Source organism: Moschus berezovskii, chromosome 15 (assembly GCF_049115385.1).
Source record: "Moschus berezovskii isolate FMDL1 chromosome 15, NW_MosBer_1.0, whole genome shotgun sequence".
Lineage (NCBI taxonomy): Eukaryota > Metazoa > Chordata > Mammalia > Artiodactyla > Moschidae > Moschus > Moschus berezovskii.
Genome location: NC_142474.1, coordinates 59,083,673 through 59,105,241, shown reverse-complemented (window position 1 = coordinate 59,105,241; position 21,569 = coordinate 59,083,673). Strand labels below are relative to the sequence as shown.

The window sequence follows — 21,569 nt, the reverse complement described above, 5'->3', positions numbered from 1 at the left end:
GCCAGAAGCATACAACCTACCAAGGCTGAATCATGAAGAAAGAGAAAATCTGGACAGACCAATTATTAGTAAGAAGATTAAATTAGTAACCAAAAACCTCCCGACAAATAAAAAGTTCAGGACCAGACAGTGGATTCTACCAAACACTCAAAGAAGAATTTTACCAATCCTTCTCAAACTCTTCAAAAAACAGAAAAGAAGGGAACTCTTTCATACTCATTTTATGAGGCTAGCATGATCCTTATACCAAAATCAGACCATGGTGCCACAAGAAAAGAAAATTACAGGCCAATATCCCTTGGAACATAAATGCGAAAGTCCTCAACAAAATATTAGCAGACTGAATTTAACAATCCATTAAAAGAACCATATACAAACATACCTTGGAGATATATCAGGCTTGGTTCCAGACCACTTCAATAAAACAAATAACCCACCCTGGGTCGGGATCTAGGGAGGAGGAAATGACAACCCATTCCAGTATTCTTGCCTGGAGAATTCCATGGATAGAGGAGCCTGACGGGCTATAGTCCATGGGGTCACAAAGAGTCGGACATGACTGAACGACTGAGCACACACATGCACACTATATCATAGTCTATTAAGTGTGCAATAGCATTATGTCTTAAAAAACAAATACTTTAATAAAAAAATACTATATTGCTAAAAAATGCTAAACATCATATGATAGTGCAGGGTTATGACGAACTTTCAATTTGTAAGAATCTCAATGTCTGTGAAGCACGATAAAACGAAGTACAATAAGACAAGGTATGCCGGTACTATAATCAAGTGGGATTTATTCTAGGGCTGCAACATCCACAAATCAGTCCATGTGATATGCTACATTAATAAAATAAATGATAAAAATCATAGGAGCACCTCAACTGATATAGAAAAAGCATGATAAAATTCAGCTTCCATTTATGATTAAAAAACTCTCAACAAGGTACACATAGAGGAAACATACCTCAACATAATAAAGGTCAAATATGACAAGCCCACAGCTAACATCATACTCAGTGGTAAAAAGCTAAAAGTTTTTCTTCTAAGATCAGGAATAAAGCAAAGATGCCCACTCTCGCCGCTTTTATTTAACATAGTATTGGAAGTCCTAGCCAGAGCTCAAGAGTGGCATAATTTAGAATTATTGATTACAAAAAAGAATGAAAATGTAGGTTAAAAAGCATGGCTATAAATTTAGATTTGTGAGGGAATTAGAACTGTCTTATTACCTTCATAATAAGCCCTCAGAGTACAATCTTGTAAACTTTCAGGGGACAAAATAGTTTATTTCCATGTTAAGATAAAAATGACTACAGGATTGGACATACTTTATAGAGAAGATTTGTTGAGAAAAAAGGCTGCAGATGTTGAACATTTCTTGAGAGAGATTACATCAAGAAAAAGAAGGAAAAAATATCTTTTAAATTTTAAAACACAGTTCTTAATAGTGTTTGAGAAGTATTCCAAAAAGAAGTCTTCAAAAGAGTTCTATTTTTCCATAGCCTTTCATTATGAAATGGGAAATGTGTTTCCACAGTGCTCTACAGGGGTGCCCACTGCAGAGGTGAAATCTATGTATTTATATACTTTGAAATATCAAAGGTTTTTTTCAAAGCTCCTTGGGTGATATTTCCCTATTACTTGTGGTCACAGCAGCTATACGTTTCACTGTATTTCTTTTTAAAGGAGAGTTTGCTTTATATTCTGGTTTGTACAATAACATTTGGATCAAAGTCAACTGCTAGGTATGGGAACTAAACGTGATTAATATTTCAGATTATATTGAAATAACCTCTGCTGTTTTTCAGTTATTTCATCTAAAAAAATTGTTTTATGCACTGCAGCAATACTGATTTCCCCTTATTTTTATATCTAATTTTTCTTCCTTCTGGTCTGATACTGAAGCAATATTGTTAATTTTGGAAAAACTTCCTTATAGGGAGAAGCTGTCATAAAATAGTAAGAAGTGTCTTCAGCTCCAGGCTCCTCTGCTGCCACCCCACCCCCATCCATTTTTCACCTTCTAGTCCTGCCCTGTAACTAGGTGGTGGGGGTTAGGGGTGAGAGTATTAATCCCTATGGGCTGCTCTTTTCCCAGTGTTTGCTCCCAGCCGCTGCCTGAGTTCAGTCAAGGAGGGCGCTGGTGGGAGAAAAGTGAGCTGGGGGCATTTCTTCCCCCTCCCTCGATGTCACCTGGACACGACTGACCCTTCCCATCACCACCCCTCTTCCAGGCTCCAGCTCCCACCTGGCTCTGGTAATGCTGTTTCCAGCCCCTGCCTTTCCTGCCTAGGGTGGTGGTGATTCCCACTGTGGGTGCCTCAGTGTTCCTCACTGGTTCCCTTAGCGCTGCTTCACCTCTGTAAACAGCTCCTTCGTAAATTCTCTTCAGAATCCTTGTCAGCATGTTTTCCGAATCCCTGGTGGATAGGGCTTCCATCTGTTATACTCTGTGCACGTGTGTGCTGTGTGGTGAGAAAACACCTGCCTGGGAACTGGCTGATGTGAGTTTTAGTCCCTCTTTGTTGTCGTTGTTTAGTTGCTCAGTTCTGTCTGACTCTTTGTGACCCCCAGACTGTAGCCTGTCAGGCTCCTCTGTCCATGGGATTCTCCAGGCAAGATTTTTGGAGTGGGTTGCACTTCCTCCTCCAGGGTATCTTACCGACTTAGGGATCAAACCTGCATCTCCTACATTGACAGGTGGATTCTTTACCACTGAGCCACCAGGGAAGCTGTCCCTCTTTAGCTAGTTGATAATTTTGTGAACCAGGGCAAATGTAAACCAAACCCCAAGCTCCCTGACAGTAAGGACCACATTTATTTTGCTCACAGCAGTATCCTTTGAGCTGGGTAGAAGGCCTGGAACATGGTAGATGTTCAGGAGATGAATGGAAGAGCCCACTTAATATATTTGCATTTTATATCCTCACCTGGGAAATGAGAAGTTTGGAATCTTTAGGCCAGATGATTCCTTCCGGGATAAGGGGACTGTAATCCTAAAGAACAAGCAGAATGAATCCTACTCGGGGACATGTGAACATATTGTCACAGAACTACATGCAGCTCAACCAGGGGAGGGAGCAGTGTTCAGGGCTTGTTAGAAACAGAGCCAGTGGCTTTGTTACCATGGCAGCTACACTACTCGGGCTAATAAGGCATCCAAGGTGGGGTCAGCTATTGTCCATCAGAGTGTATGCAAAGAAACTGCATGACCACATTAGGAAGCCAAGGATTGCTGATCTACTACGGAGGTGCCTGAGGAAAGAGCCTTTTCCTTCCCAGGGAAGTTCTTCCTCTCTTTCCCTATCTTTCAGCATTATTTAGATACAAAATGGCTTTCACAAAAGCACATAAGTTTCAAGAAAGGCAGAGTCAGAAAGAAGGAGGGAAGAAAGAAGAGAAAGAGGGAGGGAGGGAGGGAACCAAGAGCAGAGCTCTTCCTGAAAGTGACAGGCAGCTACCTCTTCTTGCTTGCCTTCTTGCTTGCCTGTCCTCCCTTCTTGCTTGCCTGTCCTCCCTTCTCCTTTCCAGCGCACTATTATTAATCATCCGGGTTTACACTGGGCACCAGGTTAGACAGTGCAGACTGCTGACCACAGAGAGACTTGGTTCCTGCCCTCAGGCCACTCCTGTTGAGCGGGATACTCTCTTTCTCTGCAGTTTAAGGCCCAGCTAAAGACCCACCTACATCTCACAGTGGATGTTCATGCCTGAGAACCTTATAAAACATGATCTGTACATAAACACATATCTCTGTATGTACACATATACAGAGCACCTCTCATCAACTAAATCACATTATTCAGAGCAGAAATTTTATCTTATGACCCTTGGGGCTTAGCATGATACTCTATGCAGAACAGGTATTTAATAAATGTTTATTGATGATTATGTTGACACTGATAAAATGTTAAGAATTTATAACAGCATATGAATCCATTTTTCGATAGAAATTAATGTAAAAATATATTTTTTTTCTGTTTTGAAAAGGTCACTAGAAATGGTTTTGTAGAAAGCATTCACAGTAACAAAACAAGGAATAAAGTACTATTTTTACCTCTATAAGAGACAGGATGACTCTAGAAGAATATAAGTAGATGCTTACTAAATACTCTCTAAAGATGATTGAGCAACTGTGCTCATATCCCCCAAATACTTTAAATGCTTCAGATAAAAATCTTGCATTAAAAACTCCAACATAAGTGTCTTTAAGTCTATTTTAGTCAAAATAAAGAAAACATAGGTAAAACCTAACACTTGGTTATTTTAAAATCTAGACATTTGCTTATAAGAAAGAAAAAAAAGTTGGTCTAGGGAAAGGACAGTTTCAATTATTCTAGAGCTCCACCTAGTGAAAAATATCTATTTTATGAACATTATTTTTAAAAAATTCAGGGCCATGGGAATGGAAATAAAAATGCTTTTTTGCTTTATTTATGCATATTCATGTAAGAGTTGGACTATAAAGAAAGCTGAGCGCCAAAGACTTGATGCTTTTGAACTGTGGTGTTGGAGAAGACTCTTGAGAGTCTCTTGGACCGCAAGGAGATCCAACCAGTCCATCCTAAAGGAGATCAGTCCTGGGTGTTCATTGGAAGGACTGATGTGGAAGCTGAAACTCCAATACTTTGGCGACCTCATGCGAAGAGCTGACTCATTGGAAAAGACCCTGATGCTGGGAAAGATTGAGGGCAGGAGGAGAAGGGGACGACAGAGGATGAGATGGTTGGATGGCATCACCGACTCAATGGACATGGGTTTGCGTGAACTCCGGGAGTTGGTGATGGACAGGGAGGCCTGGCGTGCTGTGGTTCATGGGGTTGCAGAGTCGGACACGACTGAGCGACTGTACTGAACTGACGCATATTCATTGAAGGAGGTGAACTTTCTTTTTTTTTTTTAAGGAATTTTTCTAAAATCTTTTTTTATTCTCATTTTAATTTTTTTATTTTTTTTTTATTTTTATTGGAGGCTAATTATTTTACAATATTATATTGGTTGGTTTAGACATACATTGACATGAATCCACCCCAGGTGTACATGAGTTCCCCCTCCCAAACCCCCCTCCCACCTCTCTCCTCCCCTTATCCTCCCTCTGGGTCATCCCCGCATACCAGCCCTGAGCATCCTATAACATGCATCGACCCTGAACTGGAGATTTGTTTTACATATGATAATATACATGTTTCAAGGAGAAGGTGAACTTTCTTATGACACTACTCAGGAAAAAAAAGAAGCTCACTCAGTCAGAAATGAATTATTATTCAACAATCCCTATATTACAACATTTTACTCTTCCCAAAGAAACAGCTTTGCTGCATGTAATTGTCACTGTAACCAAAAGACAGTGTTCTGATTTCAAAAATCAAAGTGCTGGCCTTAATGATCATTGATGTTAGGCCCTCCTTTCAGAAATGTTCCAAAGAATTCCACGCAGACATGAATTACAGAATGCTTACCTGCAGAACCGCTTCCCTTTCTTCATCAGATAGCCTTTTCATAGCTGCTTTCTTGAGGTTTTCCTGGATATAGTTATCGTATTCTTCTTGGGCTTTCTTCACTTCCTCATTTCGCTTACATATATATTCAGGTGTGACACCGTAATCCTTATAAAGATTTTTCAGAAAAAACAAAACAAACATCCTGAAAGTTATCTTGCATACGTGTACATACCAAGCAAAGATTAGGAGCAAAAGAAATGTTACAGACTTAAAGCTTTTGCTGAAAACACTGCAAATTGATGAGTCAGTGATTTTTTTTTTTCCTATTGGGAACTAGAAGCTTTTATCTTGAGGTCTCTTTTGCATAACTTTGTTTTTTAAAAAAAAGAAGATAAATGCTTCTAATGCATTGTAAAAACGGCCTCTTAAAACTACTAGGCACATCTGCTTTAAGGAAAAAAAAAATGACTTGGGCCCCTAAGGTTGTTTTTGGAAATAAAAAGTACAATTTTAGGCTCCTGGGCTGCTTATAAGGACTGACAGTGAAGCAATCAGCTGTGATTCTTTCAAGTTAGTGAATGTGTTGATACCACTGTGCAGAGGCACAGAACTACTCCCTGTTCATTCTCCAAAAAAACTATTTGAGGATGTACTTGGTGGTAGCTACACTAGTGAATAAGAAAGGCAGTTTCTCTCCTCACAGAATGTGTTTTCTGTGGGGAGAAAAGCTCATCAAAAAAAGATTATAAAATAATATTTATAAATACAGTAAGAAGAAAGAGTCATGAGAGCTCATTGAGATAAAATGTCAGGGAAGATCTCTATGAGGAAGCAGCTGCTGAGAGATATGAGATATGAGTCATTGAAACTATGCACAAATATCCTGCTTCTTCTTGGAGGCAATACTTTCCTGCTCCCCGTTCAAGTAAGATGTAGCCATGTGACCTGCATTAGCCATGTGACCTGCATTACCCTGTGCAAGTGCAAGTACCTTCTGTCCTTTTTGAATCTTATGAACTAAAGGATGACTTGCCATGTTCTTTTTCTCTCTGGTATGATGATGTTCTTTTTCTCTCTGGTATGCTTTGGGTTGCTGGGTCCTGGAATGAGGACTGGAAGTAGAGCTCCCAGCAACCCTCAAAGGACATGCAGCACAAGGAAACACTAAAACTTAGTTACTTTTAGTTACTTAAATTTGGGGATTATTTGTTAGCCACAGCATAACCCAACCTAATCCTGACTGAACAAGGGATAGAAATCTTAGCTATTTATATAAATGTGCTCTGGAAAGTTGCAAAGCACTATATAGATAAACTCTAAGAGTTCAGTACTCTGAGCATTTAGTTATTAATACTCTGGGTAAATTAGTTCAGTGATAAATTGTTCAGTCCACTTCAGGAAACGCTGTGGGCAACACCTGTTTTCAGCTCAGTACAATCACTGAGGTTCACAATGATGATTCTGTGTCATCACAAGAGATTACATTTGGCATATTCTGTTTAAGAAAAAGAACTACCTCACAGATGAGGAAAAGCTGCAGTGATCTGAAATATTCTCATGTGCTGGATGGATCCTTGAGAGCTAATGCATACTATTAATGCTTGCATATATTATAATATCCACTCATCATTAAATTTTTACTAGGTGCCAGGTATTGTGTCAAGTGCTTAATATATTTTATATCATTTAGTCCTCACAATGCTGTGATAAATCCAATAACTTGTTAAAAAAAAATCATGGAGTTAAGTAAGTGGCAGAGTTAGAATTTGAAATGCTGTCTTACTATTATTGCTGTATAACTCAGGCCAACATCCATGCTTCACTGTGCTAACACAAATTGCCCTCATGGCACAAATGGGCACACAATACTTTACTTGGAACTAAAACATGAGGTTCGCTCGTTTTTAAAAAATGGCATCGCCCTAAAAAGGACCTACTGTCTCACTTAACAATAATAGATTTTTTTTTAAGTAATTAATTTATTTTTTATTGGAGGCAAATTATTTTACAATATTATATTGGTTGGTTTTGCCATACATTGACATGAATTCGCCCCGGGTTTACATAAGTTCCCCCTTCTGAACCCCCCTCCCACCTCCCTCCTCCCTTTATCCTCCCTCTGGGTCATCCCCACACGCCAGCCCCGAGTATCCTATAACATGCATTGACCCTGAACTAGTGGAAGCAACCTAGATGTCCATCTGCAGAAGAATGGATAAGAAAGCTTTGGTACATATACACAATGGAGTATTATTCAGCTATTAAAAAGAATACATTTGAATCAGTTGTAATGAGGTGGATGAAACTGGAGCCTATTATACAGAGTGAAGTAAGCCAGAAAGAAAAATACCAATATAGTATACTAACGCATATATATGGAATTTAGAAAGATGCAAACAATAATAGATTTTAAAACTTAACTCTGATATGTGGAAAGTAAGTTGAGTTAGTCCTTCCCGAGCTCTGACTGCTTAGTCACCAAGAGTATTACTAGGAGCAGAGAATCTGCATTGCTTGGTATCAAGCTCAGATATACTGCTGCTGCTGCTGCTAAGTCTTTTCAGTCGTGTCCAACTCTGTGCGACCCCATAGATGGCAGCCCACCAGGTTCCCCCGTCCCTGGGATTCTCCAGGCAAGAACACTGGAGTGGGTTGCCATTTCCTTCTCCAATGCATGAAAGTGAAAAGTGAAACTGAAGTCGCTCAATTTCTGTCTGACTCTTCGCTAACCTAGCATTTTTCTGTCTCTGTGATAGAGACTCAAAGTGGGCGGCTTATGTAGAACGCAGCCATGAGGAGGGGGACACAGGGTGGTGGTTTGCAGCATGATCGTCAAAGGAGAAGGGGTGTTTTGTGTGTATGTGTGAGATGGTGGAGAAATGATGGTGGAGAAATGGTGGTGGAAATGGTTTTAAAAAGCCAGGAGAATGAAATTTCTGCCTTTCCACACCCTATGGGACAAGAAGTCCGAGCAGCCTCCAGGGGCCATAGAAGGAGGAAGTATCAAAGAGAAGCTTGAATTCTTCATTGTCATGTGCTGCCAACTCCTAGACTCCTACTGAGGTGTCTTAGCCAACTGAGCATCAGGGGTTTTTCAGGGAGTGTGTCGTTTTTGGCTTCCCCGGTGGCTCAGAGGTTAAAGCGTCTGCCTCCAATGCGGGAGACCCGGGTTCGATCCCTGGGTCAGGAAGATCCCCTGGAGAAGGAAATGGTAACCCACTACAGTATTCTTCCCTGGAGAATCCCATGGACGGAGAAGCCTGGTAGGCTCCAGTCCACGGGGTCGCATAGAGTCGGACACGACTGAGCGACGGAACGGAAGGGAACGGAAGTCGTTTTTCTCTAATAACGGCCTTGAGGCTCCTGTTTCGATTGTGAACAGGCGTTGGATTCATCATGGTGGATCACCAGATGACCTCAATGCAAGCCCCTCAACCATCACTATTACAATTTCCTCTTCCTTCTTCCTTTCCTTTCTGCCACACGTTATTATTAAGCATAGGCTTCTCTGGTGGTTCAGAGGTAAAGAATCTGCCTACAAGGCTGAAGCCACAGGAGATGTGGGTTCAATCCATGGCTTGGGAAGATCTCCTGAAGGAGGGCATGGCAACCCACTCCAGTGTTGTTGCCTGAAGAATCCCATGGACAGAGAGGAGGGTGGTGGGTTATAGTCCACAAGGTCACAAAGAGTCAGACACTACTGAAGCGACTGAGCACGCACACGTTATATTATGTACTGGAGAAAGAAATGGCAACCCACTCCAGTATTCTTCCCTGGAGAATTCCATGGACAGAGCCGCCTGGCAGGCTATAGTCCATGGAGTCACAAAGACTCAGACATGACCGAGTGACTGAGCACGCTCATTATTATGCATTACTATTCTTTAGAATTTTGTACTCGTACTATGTGTTTCCAGCATTTTTGTGTTTCATAAACATGCAAAGTAAAATAGGTTTCATGTAAGGTACTTTTCATAAGCTTTTTACGCTTTAACTTCTACATTTAAACAGCTAAACCCATGCTTCTATAATTTTCAGCAATAAAATCATATGCTTATCTGATAAGCACCTTTTCAGATAGAAATGAAGGTCCTGAAAAGACTATTGTTCAGTACTTTCAAGGTCTGTTTTACTCCAAACCAAACACAAGTGAATATATTCAAACTGAAATAGTACTGTGAATTATTTACACTACACTGATAGGATGGACAGTTCTAAAGTTCTTTTCCTCTTAATTTCTCTCATTCTGCTACAAAGATAATGTAAAGTGAAAGAAAGTGAAAGTGAAAGCCACTCAGTTGTGTCCAACTCTTTGTGACCCCATGGACTATACAAGTCCATGGGATTTCCCAGGCAAGAATACTGGAGTGAGTTGCCTTGCCCTCCTCCAGGAGATCTTCCTAAGCCAGGGATCGAATCCAGGTCTCCCACATTGTGGGCAGATTCTTTACCAGCTGAGCCACCACAGAAGCCAAAGATAATGTAAACTAATAACTAAATCCTAGAATCTTCTGAAAGGTTATTCCTTCCAGATTTACAATAATGACTGTGCTTCTAGCAACAATTCCACCTCACCAAAAATGAGTATCTTTTAGAGAATGCTTGTTATAACTCTTAAATATACTAATAATTGAAATTAAGGAAAACAACTATAGTTTTCCTTTACTAAACTGCATGTTGTTTATTGCAAATTCTCTTTACTTTCACCATACTAGATTTGGACCAAACACAGACTTCAGAGGAACGAGAATTGACAGTCTAGATAATTTGTTCAGTGAGAGCACTGATATACAATAGTATATCAGTTTTAGGTGTACAACATAGTGGTTCAAAATTTTTATAGATTATACACACCATTTAAAGCTGTTTAAAAATGTTGGCTATATTTCCCTTGTAGCTTACTTGTTTAACATATCCTAGTAGCTTATTTCGGAGAAGGCAATGGCAAGCCACTCCAGTACTATTGCCTAGAAAATCCCATGGATGGAGGAGCCTGGTAGGCTGCAGTCCATGGGGTCGCTAAGGGTCGGACATGACTGAGCGACTTCACTTTCACTTTTCACTTTCACACATTGGAGAAGGAAATGGCAACCCACTCCAGTGTTCTTGCCTGGAGAATCCCAGGGACGGGGGAGCCTGGTGGGCTTCTGTCTATGGGGTCACACAGAGTCGGACACGACTGAAGTGACTTAGCAGCAGCAGCAGTAGCTTATTTATTTTATCCATACTAATTTGTACCTCTTAATCCCCTCTACTTTTCCACTCCCCACTGGTAACCATTAGTTTGTTAGAAAGCACCATTAGTAATAATAGAATCTTTATGAATAATTTGAATATCAGGTCTTTTTAAAAATTACAGTACTCAATTATATAACACTTTATTACTTGAAAATTTTCCCCATTCTGGTTTTAGCACTGAAAGCCCTGCATGTTGGGGAAACCCTTAGTCCCGGGCAATTGGACAGCTGGTTATCCTATGAAAGATCTTCTCTTTTGGAAGCTAAGACAAACTATTGCAGTAATAGGAGAAAAAGGTGAAATTACTGAACCATAACTTTGAAGATGTTTTTAATGTGAAGAAGCATTATCATCTTGAAGTACTGCTAATACTTTAAATTATAGGCAGCACTATGTGAAATACTGGGTCTGGGTCTCTGTGGACAAAGTCAGTAAAGTATATACATGAAGTTGCCATCTTAATTGATAGGAATGTGTGACAAGTAAAGATATAAGCAAATGATAATTATCTTATAAATAACCAAGTTTAGTGAATTTGTTCATTGTTTTTCGTGTACATTAGCTGTCAGCTTGCTAAAAGCTAACTATTAAGAGCTAACTAGCTAGTTGAGTGATAGATCAATCTATGCCAAATCTTCACCTTGAAATTTTTTTAAAAAATTCTATTTTCTTTCTCTATTATTTTTATAATTTTTTATTAGAAGGTAATTGCTTTATAATACTGTGCTGATATCCACAATACTACTTAATTTTAAAACAAATTTTTATTGGAGTATAGTTGCTTTGCAATGTTGTGTTAGTTTCTGTCGTACAGCAAAGTGAATCAGCTATATGTTTACATACATCCCCTCTTTTGGGGATTTCCTTCCCATTAGGTCACCACAGAGCATCAAATCAAGTTCTCTGTGCTAAACAGTAGGTTCTCAGTTAGTTATCTATTTTATACATATCAGATTTTATTAATATATCATAAGGCTACCTTTTTATTGATGTACTTTGGAACCAGTCCTGAAGTTTCAAGGTCATGCTTGTCTCCAGTTCTTTTGTCAACATAAATTGGTTTCGGCTTTTTAGCCACTCCCATAATGACATCAGCTGCATTTGTATTTATAAAATTTTTTTCACTCTGTATTCCCATGACTGGATGGTCAGTCCTCAATGGCACAGGTGGCTTTCTGCACTCATTCCATTCAAACTTTTTTTCTGTTAGACATAACATTTCCATTGTTAATGTTAAACTATAAACATGTCTACTCAGTACTATTTATAACATCCAGATATTTTACCATTAGTATATTAGAGTTGTATTAAAAATATATTCAAATATTTAAGGTAAAAATCAGTAATCATAAGTGTAAAAAATTAAATGTGAAATAATCAATATGTTGAAGAACAATATAAAAATCTAAGGGAAGAAAATAAACTCCCTAAATCATATGTGAGATAATACATTTTTATTAGCTATTATGAAAATATTTTCCTATAAAGATTTCAACAAATATTCAGTTTGCCCATTGAAAAAGTTCAAAGAAACATGAAAACGTCTGAGTACTTTCAATATTATGAATAATCATTTTCAGAGGAAAGTTACTATAAAATCACAAAGTAAAGAAATCAAACTTGATGCATTGAAAGTCCAAGAATCTGTGAAATTTTTTGCAGATTATCATTACAATGATTATCATTGATTATTATTACAAGGCATAAAAATCATGTAATAGCTGTGCATCCAACATGCAGCTTAAGAAATAAAGATTATCCATACTGTTGAGGTTTCCTATTCACTCCTCGCTGATTACATTTCACCTCCTTCAGTTCAGTTCAGTTCAGTCGCTCAGTCATGTCTGACTCTTTGCAACCCCCTGAGTTGCAGCATGCCAGGCCTCCCTGTCCATCACCAACTCCCGGAGTTCACTCAAACTCATGTCCATCAAGTCGGTGATGCCATCCAATAACTACTATCCAGAGTTCACCTTATTTCTCTATTCCACATTCTCTTAATTAGCAGCAGATGAAACTGGCTGTTTCTAGACAGTCTCTTTGACTTGACCATTCTGACTCACCTGTTTTGATACAGCTACATAGAAGTGGTTTGTCAAAAAGCTAAAATGTAAAATAATTACATTTTATTTCTCAGAACCAAAGGCAACAACTATCTTGACAAAACCTTACTCAAATCTTAACCCCACACACAACTACTAGGTACTTTGTCTTTATTCATTTCTGTACTGTTTGAACTTTTAAATCATTTTATATAACATTTATTATCAGAAAAAAACCAATATTTTATTATTAAAGGTCTATGAAATGGATTGATTTCTTGTTATGGGCTGAATTGTGTCCTGACCCCTATATTCACATGTTGAAGCCCTAAACCCCAGTACCTCAGAATGGTACTGTAGTTGGACACAGTTTTAAAGAGGGACTTAAGTTAAAATGAAGTCATTAGGGTGAGCCCTGATCAATGACGACTGACTTCCTTATAAAAGGAGGATGTTTGGACACAAACACAGAAGGAAGACCACGAGAAGACACAGGGAGCAGACAGCTCTATAAGCCAAGAAGAGATGAACCCTGGAAATACCCTGATGGTGTCTGTTTGTTTGCTTGCTTGTTTTTGGCTGCATCTTGAGGCATGTGGGATTTGTTTCTTTGACCAGGGATTGAACCCATAATCCCTGCAATGGAAGCACGGAGTCCTAACCACTGGACTCTCACATAATTCCAGGAAACACCCTGATCTTGGATGCTAGCTCTCAGAATTGTGACAAAATTAATTTCTATTTAAGCTACTCTATGGGGCTTTCCAGGGGCTTCCCTGGTGGCTCAGAGGTTAAAGCGTCTGCCTCCAATGCGGGAGACCTGGGTTTGATCCCTGGGTCAGAAAGATCCCCTGGAGAAGGAAACGGTAACCCACTCCAGTATTCTTACCTGGAGAATCCCATGGACGGAGAAGCCTGGTAGGCTACAGTCCATGGGGTCGCATAGAGTCGGACACGACTGAGCGACGGAACGGAATGAACGGATGGGGCTTTCCAAGTGGCACTAGTGATAAAGAATCCACCTGCTAATGCAGGAGACAGTAAGAGACACAGGTTCGATCTGGGTTGAGATCCCCTGGAGAAGGAAATGGCATCCCACTCCAGTTTTCTTGCCTGGATAGTCCCATGCACAGAGGAGCCTGGAGGGCTACAGTCCATAGGGTCCCAAAGAGTCAGACCTGACTGAAGCAACTTAGCACACACATACTTGTTATGGTAGCAGCCCCAGAAAACCAATATACTCCTGATAACTCTATACCCCCCACAAACATTATAAAGGAAGTTTACAATATTCACTTAGTCATTAATTCATGCAATATGTTTTTGTTGAATACTTACTATGTTCCCAGGTAGTGCTCTAGGAACTGTGGGGACAACAGTGAACAAAAGAGACAGTCCCCTTTTTCATGGAATTTACATGATAGTGGGGGATGAAAAAAATGTAACATGTAGACTACGATGTATATATTTGCTTGAACAATATGTAAAATTTTTTCCTGTTCTTGACCTACAAAAAGAGTTATCGTTTTCCTATTTAATACAGTACTGAAATGTTGTGAGAAATTGAATTGTGGAGTTCTTAAAAGCCTGGAGCAGAGAATAAACCTGTTACAACCCAAATATTTCCCATCTACTAAACATACCCCAGTAAGGATGGTATAACCAGTTTGCCTAAAAAACCAGAGGCTTTTTGAAAAAATTCATTTATTTGTTTTAATTGGAGGCTAATTACTTTACAATATTGTGGTGGTTTTTACCATACATTGACATGAGTCAGCCATGGGTGTGTACACGTGTTCCCCATCCTGAATGCCCCTCCCACCTTCCTCCCCATCCCATCCCTCAGGGTCATCCCAGTGCACCAGCCCTGAGCACCCTGTCTCGCATCGAACCTGGACCGGTGATCTGTTTCACATATGATAATATACATGTTTCAATGCTATTCTCTCAAATCATCCCACCCTTGCCTTCTCCCACAGAGTCCAAAAATTGTTCTTTACATCTGTGTCTCTTTTGCTGTCTCACATATAGGGTCATCATTACCATCTTTCTAAATTCCATATATATGTGTTGGTATACTATATTGGTGTTTTTCTTTCTGGCTTACTTCACTCTGTATAATAGGCTCCAGTTTCATCCACCTCATTAGAACTGATTCAAATACATTCTTTTTAATAGCTGAGTAATAGTCCATTGTGTGTATGTACCACAACTTTCTTATCCATTCATCTACCGATGGACATCTAGGTTCCTTCCATCTCCTGCCTATTGTAAACAGTGCTGCAATGAACATTGGGGTACATGTGTCTCTTTCAATTCAAAACCAAAGGCTTTTATAAGTTCACATGAGAAACATTTAGAAGCCAAATTTAATTATGAGTTGAAAGTGCATGCAGATGACTTCCTTAACTATAGCTTTAGAAATGCATTTAAGAGGCAAAAGTGAATTCTCAGGAAATAAATCGACAGTTTAGGAAGACTGATAACTCATTCCTAGTTGAGTAAGTAAATTATAAATCTTGCTTTGTGGTTGTGCGCTGGATGAAGCCTAAAGCCTACACCCATCTTACCCTATGGTGTATCTACCTAAGCATCTCGTCTAACAACCCGAGAGTGGAGGATGCCAATGGGGCTGCTGCTTAGTCACTCAGGCATGTCTGACTCTTTGCAGACAATGGGGGAAGGTTTGGGAAAAGGGGTGAGGATGTCTAGTCACAAATTATTCCCCCTGATATCTATATTCTCTATGACCACAATTGACTGCCAAATCTGAAAGCCAAATGATTTGGTTTCTTTCTAGGCTTCCCTGGTAGCTCAGCTGGTAAAGAATCTGCCTACAATGCAGGAGACCCCAGCTTGAATCCTGGGTCAGGAAGAGCTGCTGGAGAAGGGATACACTACCCACTCCAGTATTCTTGGGCTCCCCTGGTGGCTCAGCTGGTAAAGAATCTGCCTGCAGTGTGGGAGATTCGATCCCTGGGGTGGGAAGATCCATGGAGAAGGGAACAGCTACTCACTCCAGTGTTCTGGCCTGGAGAATTCCAGGGACCGTATAGTCCATGGGCTGGCAACGAGTCAGACACGACCGATCAACTTTGACTTTCACTTTTCACTTTCAGTTCAGTTCAGTTCAGTCGCTCAGTCATGTCCGACTCTTTGCGAACCCATGAATCACAGCACAGGCAATATCAACAGGGTCTTGTAGTCATGCAGATGTTCCACTACTTGAATTCAGAGAAATGTTCATATACCTGGTAGGTATTTTTCAGTGTGTCTAGCAAGTTACTGTGTTCAAAATGGCAGCATTTGCACAAAGAGACTGGTAGCTGTTTGGCCTATGTTACCTAAAAAGTTGTTTCACTGCATGGGCTTTTATTTTATTTTGATGGACCTTTAAAGCTCTTGCAAAACCCCCAATTTTTTATTCTTAAGGCCAATGAATTTTTTTGTTTTACCTTATAACATTTCATGCAAAGATGGGCTCAATAAAGGACAGAAATGGTATGGACCTAACAGAAGCAGAAGATACTAAGAAGAGGTGGCAAGAATACACAGAAGAACTATGCAAAAAAGATCTTCATGACTCAGATAATCACGATTATCTAGATTCACACTCACCTAGAGTCAGACATCCTGGAATGTGAAGTCAAGTGGGCCTTAGGAAGTATCACGAAGAACAAAAATAGTGGAGGTGATGGAATTCCAGTTGAGCTATTTCAAATCTTAAAAGATGATGCTGTGAAAGTGCTGCACTCAATATGCCAGCAAATCTGGAAAACTCAGCAGTGGCCACAGAACTGGAAAAGGTCAGTCTTCATTCCAATCCCAAAGAAAGGCAATGCCAAAGAATGCTCAAACTACCACACAATTGCTCTCATCCCACACGTAAAGTAATGCTCAAAATTCTCCAAGCCAGGCTTCAGCAATACGTGAACCGTGAACTTTCAGATGTTCAAGCTGGTTTTAGAAAAGGTAGAGGAACCAGAGATCAAATTGCCAACATCCGCTGGATCATCGAAAAAGCAAGAGAGTTCCAGAAAAACATCTATTTCTGCTTCATTGACTATGCCAAAGCCTTTGACTGTGTGGATCACAATAAACTGTGGAAAATTCTGAAAGAGATGGGAATACCAGACCACCTGACCTGCCTCTTGAGACACCTGTATGCAGGTCAGGAAGCAACAGTTAGAACTGGACATGGAACAACAGACTGGTTCCAAATAGGACAAGGAGTACAACAAAGCTGTCTATTGTCACCCTGCTTATTTAACTTATATGCAGAGTACATCATGAGGAACGCTGGGCTGGAAGAAGCACAAGCTGGAATCAAGATTGCCAGGAGAAATATCAATAACCTCAGATATGCAGATGACACCACCCTTATGGCAGAAAGTGAGAAGAACTAAAGAACCTCTTGATCAAAGTGATGAAAGTGAAAGGGGAGAGTGAAAAAGTTGGCTTAAAACTCAACATTCAGAAAACTAAGATCATGGCATCCAGTCCCATCACTTCATGGGAAATAGATGGGGAAACAGTAGAAACAGTGGCTGACTTTATTTTTGGGGGTTCCAAAATCACTGTAGTTGGTGATTGTAGCCATGAAATTAAAAGACCCTTGCTCCTTGGAAGGAAAGTTATGACCAACCTAGACAGCATATTAAAAAGCAGAGACATTACTTTGCCAATAAAGGTCCATCTAGTCAAGGCTATGTTTTTTCCAGTGGTCATGTATAGATGTGAGAGTTGGACTATAAAGAAAGCTGAGCACCAAAGAATTGCTGCTTTTGAACTGTGGTGTTGGAGATGACTCTTGAGGGTCCCTTGGACTGCAAGGAGATCCAACCAGTCCATCCTAAATGAGATCAGTCCTGGGTGTTCATTGGAAGGACTGATGTTGAAGCTGAAACGCTTTTGGCCACCTGATGCGAAGAGCTGACTCATTGGAAAAGACCCTGATGCTGGGAAAGATTGAGGGCAGGAGGAGGATGACAGAGAATGAGATGGCTAGATGGCATCACTGACTCAGGGGACATGAGTTTGGGTGAACTCCAGGAGTTGGTGATGGACAGGGAGGCCTGGCATGCTGCAGTTCATGGGGTCGCAAAAAGTTGGACACGACCGAGCGACTGAACTGAACTGAACTGAACTGAACTGAACTACCTTATAATGTTTATAAGAGGAGAGACAGACTTCATCTCTTTTTTCTTATTTGAAACTTAGGATTTACAGTTTGGTAGTTGTGCTATGCAATATGCTTAACTTTGGCGAGTATTCATAAGGACCCAAGTAATATCACTGGTCCTAAGGCACTTAAGGAATTAAATTCTATTTTAAGATTTTCCAGTATTCTTGAGTGGTTGTGGGTTGCAAAATAAAACTTGAGGAAAAGACAAGAGATTTTCAAAGACCTGAATTAAACATTTATATTGTACTTTCATATTTGCTTCTTCCATCTTTTCTAATAATGCCTATCCTTTATCATGGCATATGGGTTATGAGAGGACTGTGGGACACAAAACACTGCCATAAGGAGAAGGAGTTACACTTTTGTCAAAAGGTGATACCCTCATTGGGCTTGACATACTATGTTAGTTCTTTGATCCAAGAAGATGGGAAGAGGCTAACTTTTTAAAAGACATAGACTCATTGCCTTCTTGTGTTTATTATCCAAAACCATCAAGGGAAGACATAGTCACGATAGGAAGAAGCTGCTTCATGCATACTTGTCACAAATCTTTTTTCATCTATTCTCCACTTTTCTGATGGCCTTTCCCGCAATATCCATATGCTCTATGACCACAACTGACTACATCATTTGTGAGGCCCAGCACAAGATGAAAATGTGGGACTCCTTGATAAAAAGTTATTAGGAATTTCAAGATGACAAAAGCAGAGCATTAAACCAAGTGTGGGATCCTCTGAAGCACGGGGCCCAGTGTGGCTGCACAGGTAGCATGCCCAAGAAATTGATTCTCATTCAGGAAGCCTCTTCCATTACATACAGTTCTCTCATTGTCCTAATGGTCTTCGAGATCTGAGAAATTTAAAGCCCATACTCAAAGATAAAATGAGATTGGTCTTTGCTTTGACAACTGATAGCAACGGTTGTATTTTCATTTCCTGGAGAAAAGACTAGATAAGGTTTAGAGGCCAAGCAATTTTGCCCATTTGGGGTTTAGAACTCTTATAATTGTTTCTTGTTATTGATGTCATATGGCTAGATCTGAAGATGGTGGGTGGTGCTGGAGGTGGGGCTTTATCATATAGTCCAAGATGTAGTTTAAGAAGCTTGCACCTTCAAAAGGAAAGTCTGTGGGGGAGGAAATTTAGCATTCTCTACTCTCTTTTTCTACTACATAGTGGGGTTTTTGGGAATTTTAAAAAATACATTTTTTCATTGTAATGGATTTGTAATATTATATAAGTAACAGGTGTACAATACCATGATTCAGAATTTTTAAAGGTTATACTCCATTTATAATTACTATAAAATTTGACTATATCACCTGTTATACAATATACCCTTATATCTTATTTTATACATAATAATTTGAACCTCTTAATCCCCTACTTTATTGCCTCTTTTTCCCTCTCCCCACTGGTAACCACTAGTTTACTCTGTGTTTGTTTCTTTTTTGTTACACTTACCAGTTTTTTTTTATATTTCACATATAAGTGATATCAAAAAGTTTACATCTTTGTCTGACTTATTTCCCTTAGTATAATACCCTCCAAGTCCATCCATGTTGCTGCAAATGGCAATAGTTCATTCTTTTTGATGGCTGAGTAGTATTCCATTGTATACATATACCACAACTTCTTTATCCATTAATCTGCTTATGGGCACTTAGGTTGCTTCCATGTCTTGGCAATTATAAATAATGCTGCTAGGAATACTATGGTGGATGTACTATATTCCTGATTTCTGCTTTCTCCTAGCCTCTCAAATTCAGTTTAATATGAGCTAAAGTTCTTATTACTGTGAACATTTAATATTCACAGACAAAATAATTTTAGTTAAATTACCCGTAAACACTTTTAAAATTAAAAAGTAATAAAACCTACTGGGTGGTAGAATTTTTTCCTTTGAATGTTTCTTCAGGAAATCCTTTGGAGAAGGTACTTCAAGTTTTGCTGGTCCCATAGTTTTCATCGCAGTTTTAAATTTTTGCATGTCATCTTTTACAGTTGCTTTAAAAATTGATACATACCTAAAATTTAAAAAAAGCTGTAGCATTTATATCTTTAATAAAAATCATATAAAGTTTTCAGAAGGATATACATTTCTAATTTACATATAGCTATATTCTATATTCTATAATATATATCTATATTCAATAGGAGACAGCCATTAAGCATAATTATCTAAGCCCTGTCCATAGGCAAGCTAGATTAAAGTTTTACTCTAATAAAACAGTGTCAGAATAAAGATGATCATGATAGTTGATGGTTTAGTCGCTAAGTCATGTCCGACTCTTTGCGACCCCATGGACTGTAGCCCACCAGGCTCCTCTGTCCATGGGATTTTCCAAGCAAGAATACTGGAGTGGATTGCCATTTCCTTCTCCAGGGGATCTTCCCAACCCAGGAATCGAACCCAAGTCTCCTGCATTGCAGGCAGATTCTTTACCGACTGCGCTATAGTATTTACTTACTACTCTTTGACCATCTGTAGCATTTATAATGATGTAACCTCTCCCATTTCTGATACTGGTAGTGTGTCTCTCCTCTCTCTCTCTTTTGTTCTTTTTCTTTTGCTTGTAAGTCTTCTCTAATGTTCACATTTGCCATTTCAATGATTTCTGCACTGATCATTATTATATCTCATTATTTGGAGTTTTTCTTTCTTTTTTTTTTAAGTTCCTTAAGGTGCACTTTTAGCTATTTGACTTTAAACATTTATACTTATACGTGCTTCCTGAGAAATCTATATGCAGGTCAAGAAGCAACGGTTAGAACCGGACATGGAACAACAGACTGGTTCCAAATTGGGAAAAGAGTATGTCAAGGTTATATATTGTCACCCTGCTTGTTTAACTTATATGCAGGGTACATCATGCAAAATGCTGGGCTGGATGAAGCACAAGCTGGAATCAAGATTGCCAGGAGAAATATCAATAACCTCAGATATGCAAACGGCAGAAAGCAAAGAAGAACTAAAGAGCTTCTTGATGAAAGTGAAAGAGAAGAGTGAAAAAGCTGGCTTAAAACTCAACATTCAAAAAATCATGGCATCTGGTCCCATCATTTCATGGCAAGCAGATGGGGAAACAATGGAAACAGTGAGAGACTTTATTTTTGGGGGACTCCAAAATCACTGAAGATGGTGACTGCAGCCATGAAATTAAAAGACGCTTGCTCCTTGGAAGAAGAGCAATGACCAACCTAGACATCATATGAGAAAGGAATGCATTTGAGTCAGTTCTAATAAGGTGAATGAACCTAGAGCCTATTATACAAAGTGAAGTAAGTCAGAAAGAGAGATAAATATCATACTCTAATACATATATACAGAATCTAGAAAAATGGTACTGAAGAATTTATTTACAGGTCAGCAATGGAGAAAGAGACATAGAAAATAGACTTATGGACATGTGGAGAGGAGAGGAGTGAGTGAGATGTATGGAAAGTGTTAACATGGAAACTTACATTACCATATGTAAAATAGACAGCCAACAGGAATTTGTTGTATGGCTCAGGAAACTCAAACAGGGGCTCTGTATCAATCTAGAGGGGTGAGATGGGAGGGAGGTTCAAAAGGGAGGGGATATATGTATACCTATGACTGATTCATGTTGAGTTTGACAGAAAACAACAAAATTCTGTAAAGCAATTATCCTTC

General features: G+C 39.3%; 3 protein-coding genes across 3 annotated transcripts in view; 2 read left to right on the top strand and 1 right to left on the bottom strand.

The window, feature by feature from the left end:
• GPR158 (G protein-coupled receptor 158) overlaps positions 1 to 21,569 on the top strand; it is a 548,344-nt gene that overhangs the window by 91,408 nt on the left and 435,367 nt on the right. The gene's annotated exons all lie outside the window — the stretch shown is intronic.
• THNSL1 (threonine synthase like 1) overlaps positions 1 to 21,569 on the top strand; it is a 44,513-nt gene that overhangs the window by 2,410 nt on the left and 20,534 nt on the right. The gene's annotated exons all lie outside the window — the stretch shown is intronic.
• ENKUR (enkurin, TRPC channel interacting protein) overlaps positions 1 to 21,569 on the bottom strand; it is a 36,487-nt gene that overhangs the window by 6,230 nt on the left and 8,688 nt on the right. Inside the window, exons 2-4 of the mRNA XM_055428479.2 lie at positions 19,793 to 19,938; positions 11,665 to 11,888; positions 5,466 to 5,612 (exon numbers count right to left, since the gene is read on the bottom strand). Coding sequence (XP_055284454.1) covers positions 5,466 to 5,612; positions 11,665 to 11,888; positions 19,793 to 19,938 — 517 coding nt within the window. The remainder of the gene's footprint in view (positions 1 to 5,465; positions 5,613 to 11,664; positions 11,889 to 19,792; positions 19,939 to 21,569) is intronic.